The sequence below is a fragment of the Thunnus maccoyii genome, chromosome 11, assembly GCF_910596095.1.
Source record: "Thunnus maccoyii chromosome 11, fThuMac1.1, whole genome shotgun sequence".
Taxonomy (NCBI): Eukaryota; Metazoa; Chordata; class Actinopteri; order Scombriformes; family Scombridae; genus Thunnus; species Thunnus maccoyii.
The window spans coordinates 18,353,566-18,370,949 of record NC_056543.1 but is presented as its reverse complement, the minus strand read 5'-3'; the positions used below and the strand labels follow the sequence as shown (position 1 = coordinate 18,370,949).

Here is a 17,384-nt window from a genome sequence, read left to right as displayed (position 1 = left end):
TAATAAGAGAGTCAACAATTTTTGTGGCTTTTTAAGTGCAAATGTCTGTATTTATTATTAACTCAATCATATTGAGAAAACTGATGTAAACATTTTTAATAGAATGACTATAATACAATGTGTAGCAAACAATTCTTGTAAAATGCTGCAAATTTATTGTCTTTATTCATTTTTAAATAAATTTTATTACTGAACCCTCAAGTCATGTATCCCACAATGAATATGTTCTGCCCGTATTACTGCTCAATTATTCTATACATAAATGAAAAGTCATTTTAATCCATATTTTACAACACAGAATCTACGAGATTTACAGCCTGAGTATCCTGTGATGCCTAATTTTTACATGATGGTTGATTTTCATTTCGGATACACTGATCTATAATATGAGCATGTGAGTATTTGTACCTGAATTAAAGATAAATTGCTGAGGCATCTACTGACACAGTGGAGACCTTTTTTGTGGTTCCAACAAGTTGCAGGCTTCTCAGCGTTTGCTGTACACATTCATCTCCTCCTCAACACAGTTTGAGAACAGATTCACCAAAAAATCAGGTTCCTCAATACCCTGTGAAAGATTCTTCTCCATCTGTGTCATCTTCTCCTTTTCTAGCTGCCTCATGCTTTGCACAATCTTCTGTCCTCTGTCCTATAGAGGAAAAAGATGACTTGTTAATACATTTTCTGTGACCGCAGTAAACCAAATGACAGATTTCTGTAAATTGCAGGCTTGAATTAAATCGCTAAACCTTGTTCGTGTCAATGATGGCAGCCACCACCTCATGCTTTACAAACAACTTGTGTTTGCGGTCAGGTTTGCTCTGGAAGCGGGGCTTCTTCTTTACAGGGTCATCTGGACCATAACTGGGAGAAGCAGTGTCTTTCAACTCCCCAATATGTTTCACAAAGATGAAGGGTTTGAATACAGACCTGTTGTACAAAAGAAAGATCTATTAAATCTTACCAAACTGCAAAATTAATGTAAAAGACGTTTTACCATCTGAAGCAGGATCAAGTGCTGCACCTTTCAGGGTCTGGAGTTGCTGTTAAGTAGTGAACTCCTGGCAGATCAGGATTTGTGGGTATCACAGACACCATACTTCCTGTTGACATGAACATGCCCTCCATGTTGATGCCGCTTTCCTTATCCCTCAAGATATCCATCATCGTCTCAGCAGTGATGTGACCTGCAGTAAATAAAATCAACACGTGTATAAACAGTGGCTGAAGTCATGTAACTTTTTTTTTTCCTGAATTGCACATTAACTAACCGTTGCTCTTTTCCAACAACTTCTTCCCTTCACAGTATCGGCTCCCGGAGGCATCTATCCTGGCAGTAGTCATGAAAGAGTAGACCGTGGCGAAGTTGAACTGAGCCTTTCCGTCCCACCAGTTCTTGCTTTTTGCATATTCTCTCATGCCTGGATGTTCTTTGTCTATCTTAGTTGTTATGCTGTACTGATTTGAGATGTTGCGATATCCGCCTAGAGACAAATAAAACGTGATAATTACCCACAAGAAGTAAAATATTCATGCTACATGTGATTTGACAGCAACCTAAACAATTTAATGCATTGTTCAAAAATGGTCAAAGGTCCTTGTGAAAATCAGTGTCAATGTGATTCTGCATCTATGTATCTGCGATTTAAGACTCTTGCATGGCTGTTTTAAGCTGTCTTCTGTTAAAACTGTCTGCAGTTATTAATGCAGAAAAGTGAGAAAGGCACAGAAAACAGAAAAAAAGGCTTTGACTGGCTGCTACAATGGATTGCAACTACAGCCAGGCAGATATTGAATTTTTAAGGCTGAATCACCCATATTTTAGAAAAAAAAAATCATATTCATTTTTAACATAAACTCATAACATAAGCAAGAATTTTCAGGGAGGATGTCTTAAATATAATGATTACAGAATTATGACCAAGAGACGTGCTGAACAGGACATTTTGCTGTTGAAAAATAAACTTGACAGTGCTCTCTGGTGGACAAACAATATAATGCCTCTAAATGACCTCAAACATATTGGTAACTTTACTGTGAGTGTAACGTGTTTCAAAGTCCCTCAGATGGTTTTTTCCTCTTTCTTATTTTTATAGATACATCAGCATAAACCTCTTGGTGCTCCCTGAGGAGAACAGCCAAGCTTAAAACGCACTGCAATGCAGAGTTGCTGCCAGGCCGGGCTTTTTTGTGTTCTTTCGGTCTTTTTTCTTTTTGTTACTGTATAAAAAACTGCTGACTCAAATGGTACTTTTCTGCTGTTTCTTTGTAGATTTCAATTATAGCTGCAAGCTAAATAATAGACTGCCATTCAAACTCATTAATATGTGACCATTCTTAATGTTCTTTTTGTGATTTACCTTCCACTCTCTCTGCTGCCCAGTACTTCCCTGAAGTTTCCAGCACCCATGCCTCCTTCCTGTCTGAGATGAGGAAGCTGTTGTGGTAGGTGAAGCCACTTTCATCCTCCATGCATGATCCTCCCTGGCCGTATTTCTCCAGCAGCTCTGTAATCACATCCACAGCTTTCTCAGCTGTATCGGCTCTCTCAAGTCCGAGCCTGGAAAATTGTAAAGTCACAGCTTCAGGTTTGCAAGGTCTGTGAGTGTTTCTCACAAATGTATTCTGAAATGAAAAACCAACTGAGGAAATATTAAAATGCCATAGTTCCTGGATGGTGACCTTAAAGGGTAGTATTTAACCTTTGTCAAGTAATACAAAGTAGTAGTAGTCTTATACAGGGGGGTTACCTGACAAGATCCATGCCGAGAAGAGCCTCCTCACCATCAGCACTCTCTCTCCCCCACACCGCTTCATTTCCGATACACACTTGATGCTCATTCGCGCCCATTTCTGCCCCCCACAGCCACGCTGGTCTGCTCAACACAACTGCAAAAGTGTGGGCTGCCTGATCAATCTCGATGTATGTACACTTTTCACAAGGAGAACAAGACACAGGGGTGAAAGCTGTTAATGGTTATCTAAGGTAAGGTTCAGCAAGGAGCAGTCATGTTGTGGGAAATTTAAGGTTGAAGGGCAATACTGTGTCACCTACCTCGACCTTTTCCCCTGCAGTACAGTCTCTGGCAGGAAAATACACCACCTCCTGGACTTCATCACAAGGCCTGTCAGAATTTTTCCCAAAGATGATGCGTTGTCCCTCAGTGGAGGGGGGCAGAGCCACAAAGGTGTCACAGGAAGATGGGTGCATGTTGAATCACAGACTAGAGGAGAGTAAGAACAGTTGACTGGTTGGGTTAACTAACTCAAACAGTCATATTGATGATCAGATTTAGACTCAGACTGCTCACCTGGACTTCCATTACATTGTCTGTCACATCTGTTGTATTTCAGATTCATATTTTGGGTATATGCTGCTGTTATCATATGTATCGTATAGATTATTCAGGTATTAACACTTAGTACACTCAATTCTGACATCCATGGACAATCATGCAGCTTACTACCATAGCAGTATCCACCTGACCATATATATATATAATTTAGCTTTTGTCTCTTTGTCTATCTATCTATCTATCTATACTAAATACTCCTCACTGATATAAGTTCAGATTAACTTTTACTGTTAGCCTTAAATATGCAGTTTTAATGCTAGATAGCCAGACAGTGCTAAACAACAAGGTAACCTTACCGCTGTTCGCCAGTCTTTTCCAGCACTGTCAGCGTCAGTTTCTATTCACATCTAGGTTATGTTTCTATTTCATCGGTCACAGTTCGCAATACCTGACACGGAAACACTACAGTCACGTGACCGGGCTGAAGTCAGTTTTATATTTGTGGTTGAAAAGACATTACAAGATATTAGATTTTTTACATTATTATATTAATAATTACATGACAATTAAACCTCTCTTCCTTGCACACACTGTATATAATGATATCCATCACCCTAATGCAGTGGTGGAAAGTAACTAAGTACATTTACTCAAGTACTGTACTTAAGTACAATTTTGAGGTACTTGTACTTTACTAGAGTATTTCCATTTGATGCTACTTTATACTTCCACTTCACTACATTTCAGAGGGAATTATTGTACTCTCTACTCCACTAAATTTATTTGACAGCTGTAGTTACTTATTAGATGAAGATTTGACACAATAGATAATAATAAGTAGCTTTTAAAATACAACACATTGTTAAAGATGAATCAAGTGGTTTCCAACCTTTTGGCTTTTGACATCTTACATAAAGCAGTGTGTAGTCGGGGTCACATTTTAGATGTCTATGAGTTGTTAACAGCTCCACCAAATAGTGATTTTTCCCTCTAAACTTCTCACATGGTTTCAATTCAATGACTGTTCAAATGATGCAATATTTCACCAAACATCAAAGATTAGAGAAAAAGTCCAAAAACTGAGAACAGATTTGTGTATCAGAACTTTGTTTTTTTCTTCTTTCCTCTCCCATTAATCATCTCACAACCCCTCAGATTTATCTGGTGACCCTTTGGAGGGGCCTGACCCATAGGTTGGGAACCACTGGGCTAAACTAGTTAACTGTATATAAAGTAGTTGAAACTAGCTTCACCTCCAGCAGCTACAACAGTAACATGCTGCTTACACACTGATGCTTCAGTGTTAATAATCTAATGATGTCATATATAATAATATATCAGTCAGAGGGAGCAAACCACTACTTTTACTTTAATACTACATTTTACTGCTAATACTTGTGTACTTTTACTTATGCAGGATTTTTCATGTAGGACTTTAACTTGTAATGGAGTATTTTTACTTTACTGCGTTACTTTTAAAGGATCTGAATACTTCTTCACTGCCTTCATTCTAGTTTACACTAGCATTTTGCATTATTAGCCTACAGTATCACACATTAGCAAGTTTTTCTTTATTATTATAACATTGCTGCAAAGTGTAAACAAGGCTAATTACTGTCATTTCATCTATTATGTATATCTGTGTATTAACATTATTTAATGTGGCATTCCCCATTAACTACATGCACAAATCAAGTTTATTGATTATGGAGTTTGCTGTTTAAATGCAGATATTGTGGCTATATAAATATAAATCTATACAGATAGCTGTAACGTTATAACGTGTATATAGTTACAGTTATACAGAAACGTTACTTCTATGGTTTAACGGCTCCACCTCGTCTCCAACACTTAACTGACTTCAAACGGGTTTGTTTACATGCGGAGGAAGCGACGCTAGCTCCTGTTAGCGCTCAAAATTAACGCTACGTTTTCCACTTAGCTGACGTTTTAAGCAGTCAGCCATGGGGAAGTCGTTCGCAAATTTCATGTGCAAGAAGGATTTCCACCCTGCGTCGAAGTCAAATATCAAAAAGGTGAGTGCTAGCTACATTTAGCGTCACTGCTTGAGGCTAAAGGACAGCAGGTTAGCCTGCAAGCTAACGAGCTATGCTAACCAGCTATCGCTTTTATTGCTAGCCTGGCTGCTTCTTACCAAGATCCACTTTTGTATATCATCATTTGATAGAAATGCTGACCCCAGAGTAAACATTTTGTTCGATATGAATCACAGCAGTGACAACGACAAACTCTTAAAGTGAGCTAGCGTGACATTAAGTTACGTTGATAACGTCAATTTAAAGCGTTTACAGTTCATAGCTCAAAGTCACAACTTCAGCTTCTTTAGTTCACTTTGCTGTCGTGGTATTTAGAGGGAGAGACAATGTTAATGTTCTGAGTAATAACATCATAGTATAGTCATCACAGCATAGTTTTTTCATCACGAGCTGTTTCATTGAAATGTGCATATTTCAAAATAGTGCTGACCAACCATCGCTATACAATATACAAATGAGATGGGATAAAACTATATTGATCCCAAGATTCACATGTTACAGCGGTACAGGAGACAAGGACACAGACAACAACTAGGAGTAATAAATGCAAACAAAATAAGAAGTCAAGTAAATGGAATTCGATCTATATACATTATAAACATCACAATACTTAGGCTGTATACATGACCTGACTTGAAAAAATTGTGCAAAATATGTGCAGAAGTAATGGTTATTGTCAGTGTAGCTACAATTATATATGTAGATGTTATATAGGTGAAGTAGAGAATACAAAATATAAATAAAATATGCAGTAGTGTTTTCTGCACAGGTCATCTATAGTTCTACATATTATAGTTCATGTGCAAAAGTCAATTTGTGTGCAATAGTTGAGTCCAGAGCTCTGGAGGATGGAGGAGTGTGTGGGGTGGGATGGGGATTGGTGGTGGTGGGCCTTCACAGCTGTTGCTTGATTGATTGATTTCATTGGACAATTTCATTTTAAAAACACTGCCATGACATTGAGTGCTTACATAAAAGGAAAAATCAGGCTAACACAATAAAGCCCAGAGGTTGTTTTATCCTGTTGACACAGTTCTTGTTGTACAGTCTGAAGGCTTGCTAATGATCTATATGAAAGAAAAATCAGTCCCATAATTAAGCTTTGGTGAAACAAATCAAATTACTATTATTAATATGACTGTTTTAAAATGTTTTGTACTATTTTCTGTACTGCTGTTTTCATGATTTTGCTGATAGGCAATGTGATGTTCCATTGTTATTTATACACCTAACAACAACTTTTCAATTTTTACAAATAAATGTAATAAGAAATGTTGTATGTTTTATTCATTCATCTGCAGTAGGCCTGGAACTCTCACTATTGATTAGTGTGTCTGTTACACTACTGATTAATCGTTTGGTTTATAAAATATAAAAGAGCTCAAGCTGATGTCTTAACATTACTTTACTGTTCAACAGTCCAGAACCTAAAGATATTCAATTTGCTTTCATATAAGACAAACAAAAGCAGCAAATCCTTTCTTTTAAAAAGCTGAGACCAGAAAAAAATTGACAGTTTTGTTTGAATAACTGTGTGATTATCAAGTTTCTTGCAAGCTACTGGCAATTTTCAGCTGATCAACCTTTCAGTTAACTGACTATTATCTCAGCAGTGATACATTGTAAGGGGTAGGTAAAGGTCAGTAATTGCACATAGCTCACAAGAATCTAACTTCCTTGTAGCTATTTCTGTGTCAGGCAAGTTAGCTTACCCAACAGTGTTGGAATATATGAAGAAGTAAGGAGGATGTGTGCTTGTGTGTGTTGCTTTAATCCTCCTTTTCACTCTATCTTACAGGTATGGATAGCAGAACAGAAACTGACTTTCGAGAAGAAGAAGCAAGAAGATCTTATGCAGGCGTACCTGAAAGAGCAGGACAATTACAATAACAGGTTAGATAAATATACATGATGATACCTTGTATCTCCGATTACACTGCTCTCTTGATATTAGATTATCATTATTATATATTATTATTAATCAATAAATACATACTGAATGTTTTACTCAGTAAACAGAATCAACATTAACTTTAGCAATAAGGCTGCTAGCTGAAGAAACCCAGTAGACATTTTTTTGGGCTACGTTCAGACTGCAGGCAAAAGTGTTATGTAAAAAAACAAATCTGAGTGGCCCAGATCTGATTTTCTTTTTGTTTGTTTTTTTTGTTTTTTTTCTGATATTTGACTCAGGTCTTTTTCATAACAGTGTGAATAACACAAATCACATGGAATCTGATCATTTCAATTCTGATTTGGGCCACTTTCATATGTAGTTTTAAATCAGATACAGCTCTGATTTTTTTGCAATGTGACCACAGTCTGAACAATCATATTGGAATTCATGCGACTCTATTCCAACTCCTACTCACGTTCTCAGTGAGATCGGTCGCCTGAACTAAGTGTCTTGCTGCTAGAGTCTTGTGGAGAGGTGCTGACAGATGTAGTTAAAGTAGCCCTTGACATCCTGAAATTTTGGATGAAATCTGTTTCTGTGAAGCCATTCACGTCACAGTCTCACCACTCCTGGCTCCAACTCCACATCCACACACACCTCTGTACAGAAGTAGCTCCACAAAAAGCCATAATTAAAAATTTGGCTCTCTTTCTCCTCATGCTCATCCTAGTTATCATCTGCTCATGAATTTGCTGGCTTCCACTGCACACCGACTTATAAATGAAACCATAAACACTGACTTCAGTGGCCTCATACAACAGCGTGCTGCCTGAGACGTCTTTCTTATTGTTCTTTTGTGCATGCGGGGTACTTCAGGACCGTTCACACTGGAATATGATATTGGCCACATTTAAAAAATAATGTGAACAGCCAAACAAAAAAATTGGGTCCAAGCAATAAATCCAAATTGAGCATTAAGGCTTGCAGTATAAACATAGCCTTGGAGACTTCCTCCAACTGTACAAGTAGAATATGTTGGTAAATACCCTTTTAAAAAATGACATTCAACATATTGTTTTCTCACCTCTAGGTTGTTAATGGGAGATGATCGTGTTAAAAATGGCCTCAACTTCATGTACGAGGCTCCACCCGGAGCATCCAAAGGTAAACGATCACTTGAGCCAAACAGTTCTGATCCCCAATAAATATCATTTCAAATTCCAAACATCTGATGCTTAAGAAAATAAAGCTTAACATTTTAATATTTGTTAATTTGTTTTTTTTCCCTCCTAATTGTCTTCTGTGCTGAAGAGGAAAAGAAAGAGGTAAAGTAGAACAAATAATGATCCTACACAGTTCCACATATACATACATGTCCTGCATGTTGGACTTGTTTTACATTGGTTTCCATTCATTTCTAGCTTGAATGGTCTACATGCTAACGAGAATGGTTCTGTTTCTTAGGAGGGGGAAGAAGAGTACAAATTTGAGTGGCAGAAGGTTGCTCCTCGAGAGAAGTAAAGAGTTGATTTTTACACACGTTGAAATCTTGTTGGTATGTTGTCTGGTGCTCTTGCAGAATTTTCATCTTTTTTTTCTTTCTAATATTCTCATGCAGGTACGCAAAGGATGACATGAATATTAGAGATCAGCCATTTGGTATCCAGGTGTGTTGTGATTTGTTTTTATTTGAAGCATTTACAGTCTACTAGTGGTTCCCAAGTCGAGTCAAGTGAGTTGGGACCCCCCCTCGACCCCCATGTGGACACAAAAACAGGAGACAAAATGAAACTCCTCCACAAAATTGTTTTATTTTTCTCAGATTTTCACTTTTTTTTCTTGTAAAATGCTGGGTATTTTCAACTCTTCAGCTCTCAGAAAATCCAACAAATGAAGCAGCTTGAAAAGGGAAAAAAAAAGTTCTACTTTGGTTGCAGAGCTTATAAAACAGCTTGTTATGCCAGGTTAATGTATTTTTCTCTTGTAATTGGGTGTTGCCATAATTTTTAAAGCAATCTGTAGAGTGCAGTTTTGTTTCAATTATTTTGCATACGTATCCATTATTGAGACAATTCAAAGTGATGTTTGTTGTTGTTACCTTCACAGGTGCGCAACGTGAGATGCATCAAATGTCACAAATGGGGCCATGTGAACACTGACAGAGAATGTCCTCTCTATGGGCTGTCGGGTATCAATGCCAGCTCTGTGGCTTCAGAGGAAGCAGCAGGTAGGATACATACAATAATAAGTCATTATTTTACTTGTTTTCACTTGCAGGTCTTTTGTGTTGTATGTGGTAATATTTTCAAATTAAGATTTAATGTTACTATGCTTTGATACATATGTAAAAATCCACTATTTTATATACAGATTTTATTTTTTGAATTGATTGAGAGTAATTAATTAATTAAAATAAACATCAGTGCAAATAAGTAAATGTGTATATATAACATTTACAATAACTGATCATTACAAGTTAAATTAATATATAGACATTTTACCTGATGAAGTTTGGTTCCTAAATATATATATATATTTCTGGTTGTTGTTAGTTATGCAAAGGAATAATTGTAGAATAATTGTACCAATGAACAGGCAGCCAGAATATCTGTGCTGCTTGATATCTGCAGCCAGTGGGTGAGCTTTTGTCTGTCACAGACGGTGCTGCAGGTACACCTACTGTATCTCTCCTCTCGGGTTTCAGCCCAGAGCTCCAGGTCTAGAGCTGATTCTGAGTTCTGCAATCAGCAAGTTGAGTAGTAAAGTAATAATGTTTACCCTGGGAGAGTCCAGTCAGTGCATGGTGTTGATGGTGGAGTGCTGTAATGGTCCCCCTCCTGTGCCGGGAGAAAAAAAATGTAATTATTGTGTATTCTGATTTCCTTAACTGCTGCTTTGGCAGAGAATGATATTGTATGATTTGCTCAGCCGGAAGTGGAGTGAGTTGATTTGATGTCCCATTCTGTTAACAAAGCCGCCCCTGAAATTCCCACTGTGGAGATAGTGGTTGGCATGGGTCTTACATCAATGGGACTCTGAGGCTGTGATTTGTGCTAACAGGTCCGTCGATGCACCCCTCGGAGTTAATGGCGGAGATGCGAAACAGTGGGTTTGCCCTGAAAAAATGTGTCCTTGGTAGGAATGCTACTGTTTGTGATCCATCGCAGGTAATTGTCTGTCTCACACTCCCATCTTTGCACACATAGGATGATATACGAACACACACATACACTCTTACCCTTGACAAAGGAAAGACGAACTATATCTTTGGTATGTCCATAGCTTACATAGATTTACTGCAAAGCGGCTAGTTAGTGGGGCAGCTTAAGTCGAGTGAAAGGATTAGATAAAACATTGTTTAACATAACGTCTTCTGTTGTCATTCTGATTCCAATGCGAGCTCCAATGTGCCGTGTACTTTACAGGAATATGTCGCGAGTGAGGAAGAGGAAGATCCCGAGGTGGAGTTTTTGAAGTCATTAACAACCAAACAAAAACAGAAGCTCCTCAGGTAAAAATGAAGCACGATTTACAAATTTTAATTCATTAAAACTTTAAGGAACAGACTTGAATTGAGATTATTGAGCCAAGATTACATTATTGTAATTTTTTTTTTACATGGTTTTGGTATTTTTAAGCCTCACCAGAGGTGGTTGAGATTGAGCTGAGGGGGAATCTCATTACATGATCTGATGAATTACAAGATTACCATGTTTTCTTTCAAATATATTTCAAATATGTATTTGTAGCCTATATGCAAGATATCAGTTGTAAAAAATTCTAGTTTGTTATCAGGTTATTATATTGCTGTCATTTTTGACGCAGTACATTTTTCTTAAAACCTTGATTTGATTCATATAATTTTTTGTGCTAATATTATATGTTTATCTGCTGCCTTGTTGGAAAATGTTAATTGAATGTTTGCGTTCCTGTTATACAGAAAACTTGATCACCTGGAAAAGCAGAAGGCCAAGAAAAAGAAGAGCAAAAAACAGAAGAAGAAAAGCAAAAGAAAACACAAGAAAAAGCATGAAAGTAGTGACAGCTCGAGTGAGTCGTCCGATAGCAGCAGCAGCAGCAGCAGTGATAGTGGCTCAGATTCAGACAGCCATGGCAAGTTCAAGAGCCAAAAGAAAAAGAAGAACAAGAAAAAAGAATCCTGCCGGGATAACAGCTCGGAGAGCAAGAGACAAGTCAAGAGTCAGAGAAAGGCCTCCTCTCACAGGAGCAGGTCACCGAGCCCTCGCACTAGACAGAGGCGGCCTGAAGAGGAGTCCGGAGATTATGGACAAACAAGGACGGCGAGGGGAAGAAGCCGGAGTCGACAGCGCAGCCCGGACAACAAGATCAAGCCGGAGAGAGGTCAAGAGAGAAAGAGGCACAACAGCAGGGACAGGCAGAGACCTAGCGGCTCCAAGTCTGGCTTGGAGAGAAGTAGGAGCCGCGAGAGAGGCAGGGAGGACAGAGGTAAAGACAGGCATCACAGTAGAGATGGTGAGAGGAACAGAAGTAGCACAGATGGAAGGAGAGGCAGAACAGCAGATGGGAGGAGTAGAAGCAGGGAAAGGAGGAAGGAAAGGGAGGGCAGAGGAAGAAGCAGGAGCAGGAGTAGGGAAAGAAGAGAGAGAAGCCAAGACAGAATAAAAAGAAAGCATTGAGTCCAATATTGGACAAAATGTCTAAATATTTTGGATATTTTTTTGGCAGTGACTGTCTTAGTAATCACACAGCGTCCATGTATTTAAAATTCAAATGGCAGATAATGCGCTGAGGGTTTCTTTTTCTTCCAGTAGAGGGAAGCAGTCGACAGAAAATATGTAGATGCAGCTCATTGCACTCTGTGTTGTCTCTTACTGTATGAAGGGATCTGAATTAATTGATTACCATTGGAAGCAATTTGCAGCTATGATCCGCTGATGGGAAAATGTTGGACTCATTTTCATGGTCAGTTGGCCATTAGAAAGACTATTTCTGTTGCTGCAGTTTTTATCTTATTTTATGGTTGTGTTCTTGTCTTTTTTTTTCTGGAAATATCAACATTGTAAGATGTAACTTAGACGGCTGATTCCTGGAAAAAAAAAAACAGGATTTCATTTAATTTCTCATTAAATTTGAATCTTCCCAATTTTTTGCTTTTTTTGCAGTGGGATAAATGAACGTTAGCTCCTAACTCTGCTGATTTTTTTTTTTCTGTTGATTGATTACCACTAAATTTAAATCTTTTAAACTCTGGACACCTGATAGCAAATTATTACAGTTTTGCACAAATATTTTTTTGTTATTGTGTAAAATTTCCACGCTGTGTCTGAAGCTGTGAAATATATCCTGCTGGGTTGTCCTGCCGTCAAACTTCTCTGATCTCTTCTGACGGCGATCACATAAAAAAAATATATGATTTATGTCCAAATATCAGCGAGTAAATATTCTACTACAGAAATATAAAAACACAGCAGTGACCGCGTATAGACAGAATAACGCTGCACCATATTTTTTATTCATGCAGACCAGTATTTAATATTTTTGATATGGGAGTCGGTGTAGAATATAAATAAAAAATCTGATTTTCATTCATCATATTTCATTTGAAGCCAACATGTGAACATGTAACTTCCAGGCCTAAAAAAATCACACATTTTATTTCACACGTTTAGTCTCCAAAAATCGAAAATCAATTTTAATCTCAATGAAAACAAAAAAAAAAACCCAAAAAACAAAACAAAAACAATTAAAATTGATCTCAAAAACAGATGCTAAATTTGTGTTCTTAAAGATACAAATTCAGCCTTTCTAACGTAAGTGTTGCATCTAGTTTGTCTTTTTATATTTTGATGAAATTCAAATAGGCAATCTAATTTGATAGTTTTCACTATCTTTGCCGTTTCCTTGAAGCCGCTGTTGCACAAAAGGAAATGAAAATAATTTCCCTCTATTGCCTTCTGGTCAATTTAACATCCTCTTCAAAAAGAAAAAGAGAGTGTCTGGATGAGATGCTTTTCCCTGACGTATTCCCAGTCCTGGACTCACGCTGTAATTATTCCCCGGCTTTTTCTTTGAGAGTCGGACGCTGCACTGGGTAAGCACAAAGAAGTCAGAGAGCATCCTTGAACCCTTTCAATACGGGGCCACTGATATTCAAATAACATGCAGGCTCCATGTGACTGCGCTGAGCAAAGAGCATTTCAAATTCAACATTTGCATGTGACTCTTTGCCCCTTCTTTTTCTAAAGTTTTTTAAAAAACTGCTCCCATAACATGTCTGTGGCTCCTGGCAAAGAGAAACCACATCCTTATTCTCGGCCCATCGATTGGTATGCAAATGAAAGCAGTTAATTTGGACAATTAGAATAAATATTCAGGGACCTTTGTCATCAAACCCCCTTGGAAACCCCCCGATAAAGTGAAACTGAACAAAAGATGTCTCGGAGATTAATTAGATATTTGATAAGACACGAATCCCTAATCGCAAATACAAGACACATGGGGCTGCGATGTGCTCGAAGTCATAATTAATACCATTTAACAAGATTTTCATTTGGGCATGAAATGTCTTTTCCGGGGCATTAAACATTGATTTATTCCATAGGGGGAAATAGTGAAAGTCAAGGTGTTTTATAGGCGATTTTTAAGAAAAATAACCTATGAGCAGAACGCTGACTTTAAAATAAACTCCTTAATATTTAAAAAAAAAAATCCAAATAAGGCGAATCATTAAATAAAAATATAACAATCTACATCACACAATAACAGCCTTTTTTAAGATGTTTTAATTACGATAAAATGAAAGTCTTATACGTGTGACTTTATACAGGTAAACATTTATATATAGATATTTTTTTTTAGCAAAGAAATAAAATGGGTAACCAAAAAGTTTAAAAAGCTGTGTACATACATATCCACAAAGTGCGTCCAAAGTAAACTCCCTGATTTCCAGGATACCAACACGAATAAAACAATCATAGCCTAACATTTACATGAAAATAACACATAGTTTAGTCGTCATATACAAGATGTAACTCACATTGTCCAACCAAGTTCAACAGGTTCCGCGCACCCTTTTAAGCAAACATCCATTTCATTTTCAAGTTGACCCCTAAAAATTTCCCCACAGGCCTACAGTATATCACTCTGGATTTTCTCTAGATGGATTTACGAATTAAATACTCGTGACGCCTGTTGGAGAATATATTTTTTTTAGACTTTGCAATCGCTTCTTGAAATATTTTCTCCTTTATTGTCTGTCAAATAAGACCCGTTTTCAATGCTGTGCAGTTTTGTTTTTTTCTATTTGTTTTTTTTAAATCTGGTTTGATTTTGGGTGATCTCAGAAGCCCCATTAGGGCTCGTCGTGAGGAGACGGATCCTTAACAGTGATCCTGGGATTTACCCCTTCCAAAATAAGTTCTGGGGACTCGGACCTCGGGGTCTCCAGGTTACTGGTGTCGGTGTCACTGTCGCTCCCCTTTTTGCCTCCTCCACCGGCCGTGTGCGTTTTGATGTGCTTGCTCAAATGGTCACTGCGCATAAAGCGCTTGTTGCACACCGGACACGCAAACCTTTTCTCGCCGGTGTGGGTGCGGAGGTGTCTCTGGAGCTCATCGGACCGAGTGAACCTTTTGCCACAGAAAAGCCAGTTGCACACAAAAGGCCGCTCGCCGGTATGCCATCTCAAATGAGCTTTGAGGTGAGATGTCTTTCCATACACTTTACCGCAGCCGGGAATGTGGCAGCTGTGGAGTCCCTTTCTCCGCAGGCTGGCCCCGGCGGGTCCCAGCCGCTCAGCCTCCTGGCAGTTGGGACAGTCACATGTTGCTCTGCCGGAGTACCGCCTGGACGACCTTGAGGAGCTACTTATTCCTGAACTGCCCCCCGAGATCATGGCGTTGGCGGTCGAAGCGTCTGTGTAAGTGGGGATGACGGTTTTGAATCCGTCTTGCGTTAACAGGTGCTGACTGGTGGACAGTAGATGAGACGCAGAGGGGCTGATTCCAGTGGAGCTAAACGCCGAGTGGGTCAGCGAGGAGAAGTCCGGGTTGTAGCCACTCAGCTGGGAGTGGATGGCTTGGGGTGTCCCGGAGTGCAGCGAGGTCTGGAGGGTGCTTGCAGGATTCTGGACATCGAGCCACGACCCGGGGTTAGTGTGGACATCCCACCACGAGGACGCCCCGTTGGTAACATCACCAGAGATGGTCGAGTGGAAACCGGATTTGTACCACGACTCATACGGGTGCGCCATCCCAACCCGCGGGTAAAGAGTCTCTGCTGATGTGTGGACTTTGGAGATAAAAGCTGACTGTCCAGACTCTTGGGATGTGACGCTCGCGGAGTTGGAAAACAAACCGCTGTACTCTGTGGAAAACGCAGCCGAGGTCGGGGAGGTGGAGGCTAAGCAAAAGGCGCTGTTGCCTGTGCCACTCGTCGGTGTTAGTCCTGTCGTCGCGCGGCTTGTTGCTACTGTGAAACCGGGCAGACTGGATCCCAAGTTACAGCTCGAGGAGGATCTTTTCCACGGATGAAATCCACCTTTCGAGAAAGCGCTCGAGTCAGGTAAAGTTGTAAGGGGACTGGTGTTACCAATTTTGTTGCAAGTTGCAGCCAGCATAGCTAGAGGTGTAGTTCCAAACCGTGGTTCTTCCTAAAAAAAAACACACACAACAAAGCTCGAGTTTAAACAGGCAATTAGACACAAATAAAACCACTTGAGCAGGTAAACTTGGAAGTGATGCTCAACAAAACTTGAACTTAAACTAATAAAACAACTATTAAAATTATAATTTCATCAGATATATGTTGGGAGAAAAGAGAATGTAGGCTATTGTTTCAACAAGGTGAAACATAAATAAAACATAGTAGAAGTAATAATAATTAACACTGTCGTAAAATATTACCTGCATCAGATAAGAGCAGTGTATATAGTGAGGAGAAAATACTAAAAGCTCTATAAAGTTTGATCATCTTTCATCAAGATAGCGTCGAGCTTTGTCAGCAAATAAAGGTGTATTTCATATAAAATAGCTACCAAAACAAGTCAAGTCATGATAAATAACATAAAAGTATCCATAACCTTAACAGATGTGAAAGCATGCGTGTTTATGAAAGGCAAAACACTTCCTCCGTGGCAAAGGAAAAGTGGGTTCCAATAACTTTTACGCACAACTTTTGCGCACAAATAAAAAAAAAGTCAGACTCACCCCAAGTATAGACGTAGCCATATCCAGGGTCTGTGCTGTTGTGAGAGTGTCCGCGATGTCAATGCTGTACGGCTCCAATGTGATTCAAGACTCACCGTGTTTGACTCAGGTCACACGGTTTCTCTCTTGGCTCGCAGCTCCCAACACTACCTAGTTGTAGAGAGCGTGTTCTTTGAAGTACAGCTGGCGAGGATGTGCAGCCAATCTAATAGCTGCATTCGTGGCTGGGGTTGTAGTCAGCCAATGAGAGAACAGACCGCAGACAGAAACACCAAAAACCCCGCCGTCAATCATCTGTTGTGCAGCCTCTGCTCAGACTGTCATACAAGACACGATTTGGTATTTTTTTTTAATGCATACGGTTATTTTTTATGTATTCTCACACGAAGGCTCAATGTCTCCTTTCATTGCAGAATTGAGTTCACACGTCAGTTCTCCAAGAGGTAAGTTGTTTTTTGTTTTTTTTTTAACTAATTTTAAATCGTTTTTTGGACTGTGTTGGCACTCTCATCTGTGTAGGTTTCCCTTCTGATTTTCAATATTCAGATCATGCGCAACACGTCATTGAGAAATTGTTGCTATTTAAGCGCAGAGTATCCTGAACAATGTGAGAGACTGTTGTTGCTGATGACTTTATCAAAAACAGCAAAGCCAGGGCATGCTGCTGTGTGTTCGGCATGGCACAGCTTATGAGGCACGAGAGGAAACAACTGATGTCATATGCTCCGTCCTAAAAAAAGTTTTAATGTTCATATTGGAAAACTCACAGATGGATTAAGTTTTGCTGAAGAAGTCCAGAAGCAGCTTGGCCTCTCTTCTCCTGCAGCGCGGTCAGGTTATTTATGAGCTGCTTGATAATGATAAAAAAAAAAACCTGACTGTCAGTGAATACATGAAGCAAAAACAGATTATGACTTGTAATTGATCAGCTAACCTACAGCAGCAC

General features: G+C 39.0%; 3 protein-coding genes across 3 annotated transcripts; 1 reads left to right on the top strand and 2 right to left on the bottom strand.

The window, feature by feature from the left end:
* Nucleotides 1-146: 146 nt before the first annotated feature.
* Nucleotides 147-3,758, bottom strand: scrn3 (secernin 3). The gene is made up of 8 exons (XM_042426074.1): nucleotides 3,653-3,758; nucleotides 3,056-3,224; nucleotides 2,751-2,932; nucleotides 2,361-2,560; nucleotides 1,272-1,484; nucleotides 1,025-1,187; nucleotides 750-930; nucleotides 147-649 (listed from the first exon to the last, which is right to left on the bottom strand). The coding sequence occupies exons 2-8, from the start codon at nucleotides 3,209-3,211 to the stop codon at nucleotides 488-490; spliced, it is 1,257 nt and encodes a 418-aa protein (XP_042282008.1). The 5' UTR covers nucleotides 3,212-3,224; nucleotides 3,653-3,758; the 3' UTR covers nucleotides 147-487.
* A 1,375-nt stretch (nucleotides 3,759-5,133) lies between these two features.
* Nucleotides 5,134-12,375, top strand: cir1 (corepressor interacting with RBPJ, CIR1). Its single transcript, XM_042426073.1, has 10 exons — nucleotides 5,134-5,332; nucleotides 7,152-7,246; nucleotides 8,341-8,414; nucleotides 8,562-8,575; nucleotides 8,715-8,767; nucleotides 8,869-8,917; nucleotides 9,357-9,477; nucleotides 10,311-10,417; nucleotides 10,676-10,761; nucleotides 11,191-12,375. Exons 1-10 carry the CDS (start codon nucleotides 5,261-5,263, stop codon nucleotides 11,906-11,908), a joined length of 1,389 nt encoding a protein of 462 aa, XP_042282007.1. The 5' UTR covers nucleotides 5,134-5,260; the 3' UTR covers nucleotides 11,909-12,375.
* A 1,526-nt stretch (nucleotides 12,376-13,901) lies between these two features.
* Nucleotides 13,902-16,826, bottom strand: sp9 (sp9 transcription factor). The gene has a single exon (XM_042426486.1). The coding sequence runs from the start codon at nucleotides 15,847-15,849 to the stop codon at nucleotides 14,584-14,586; it is 1,266 nt and encodes a 421-aa protein (XP_042282420.1). The 5' UTR covers nucleotides 15,850-16,826; the 3' UTR covers nucleotides 13,902-14,583.
* Between the last annotated feature and the right edge of the window lie 558 nt (nucleotides 16,827-17,384).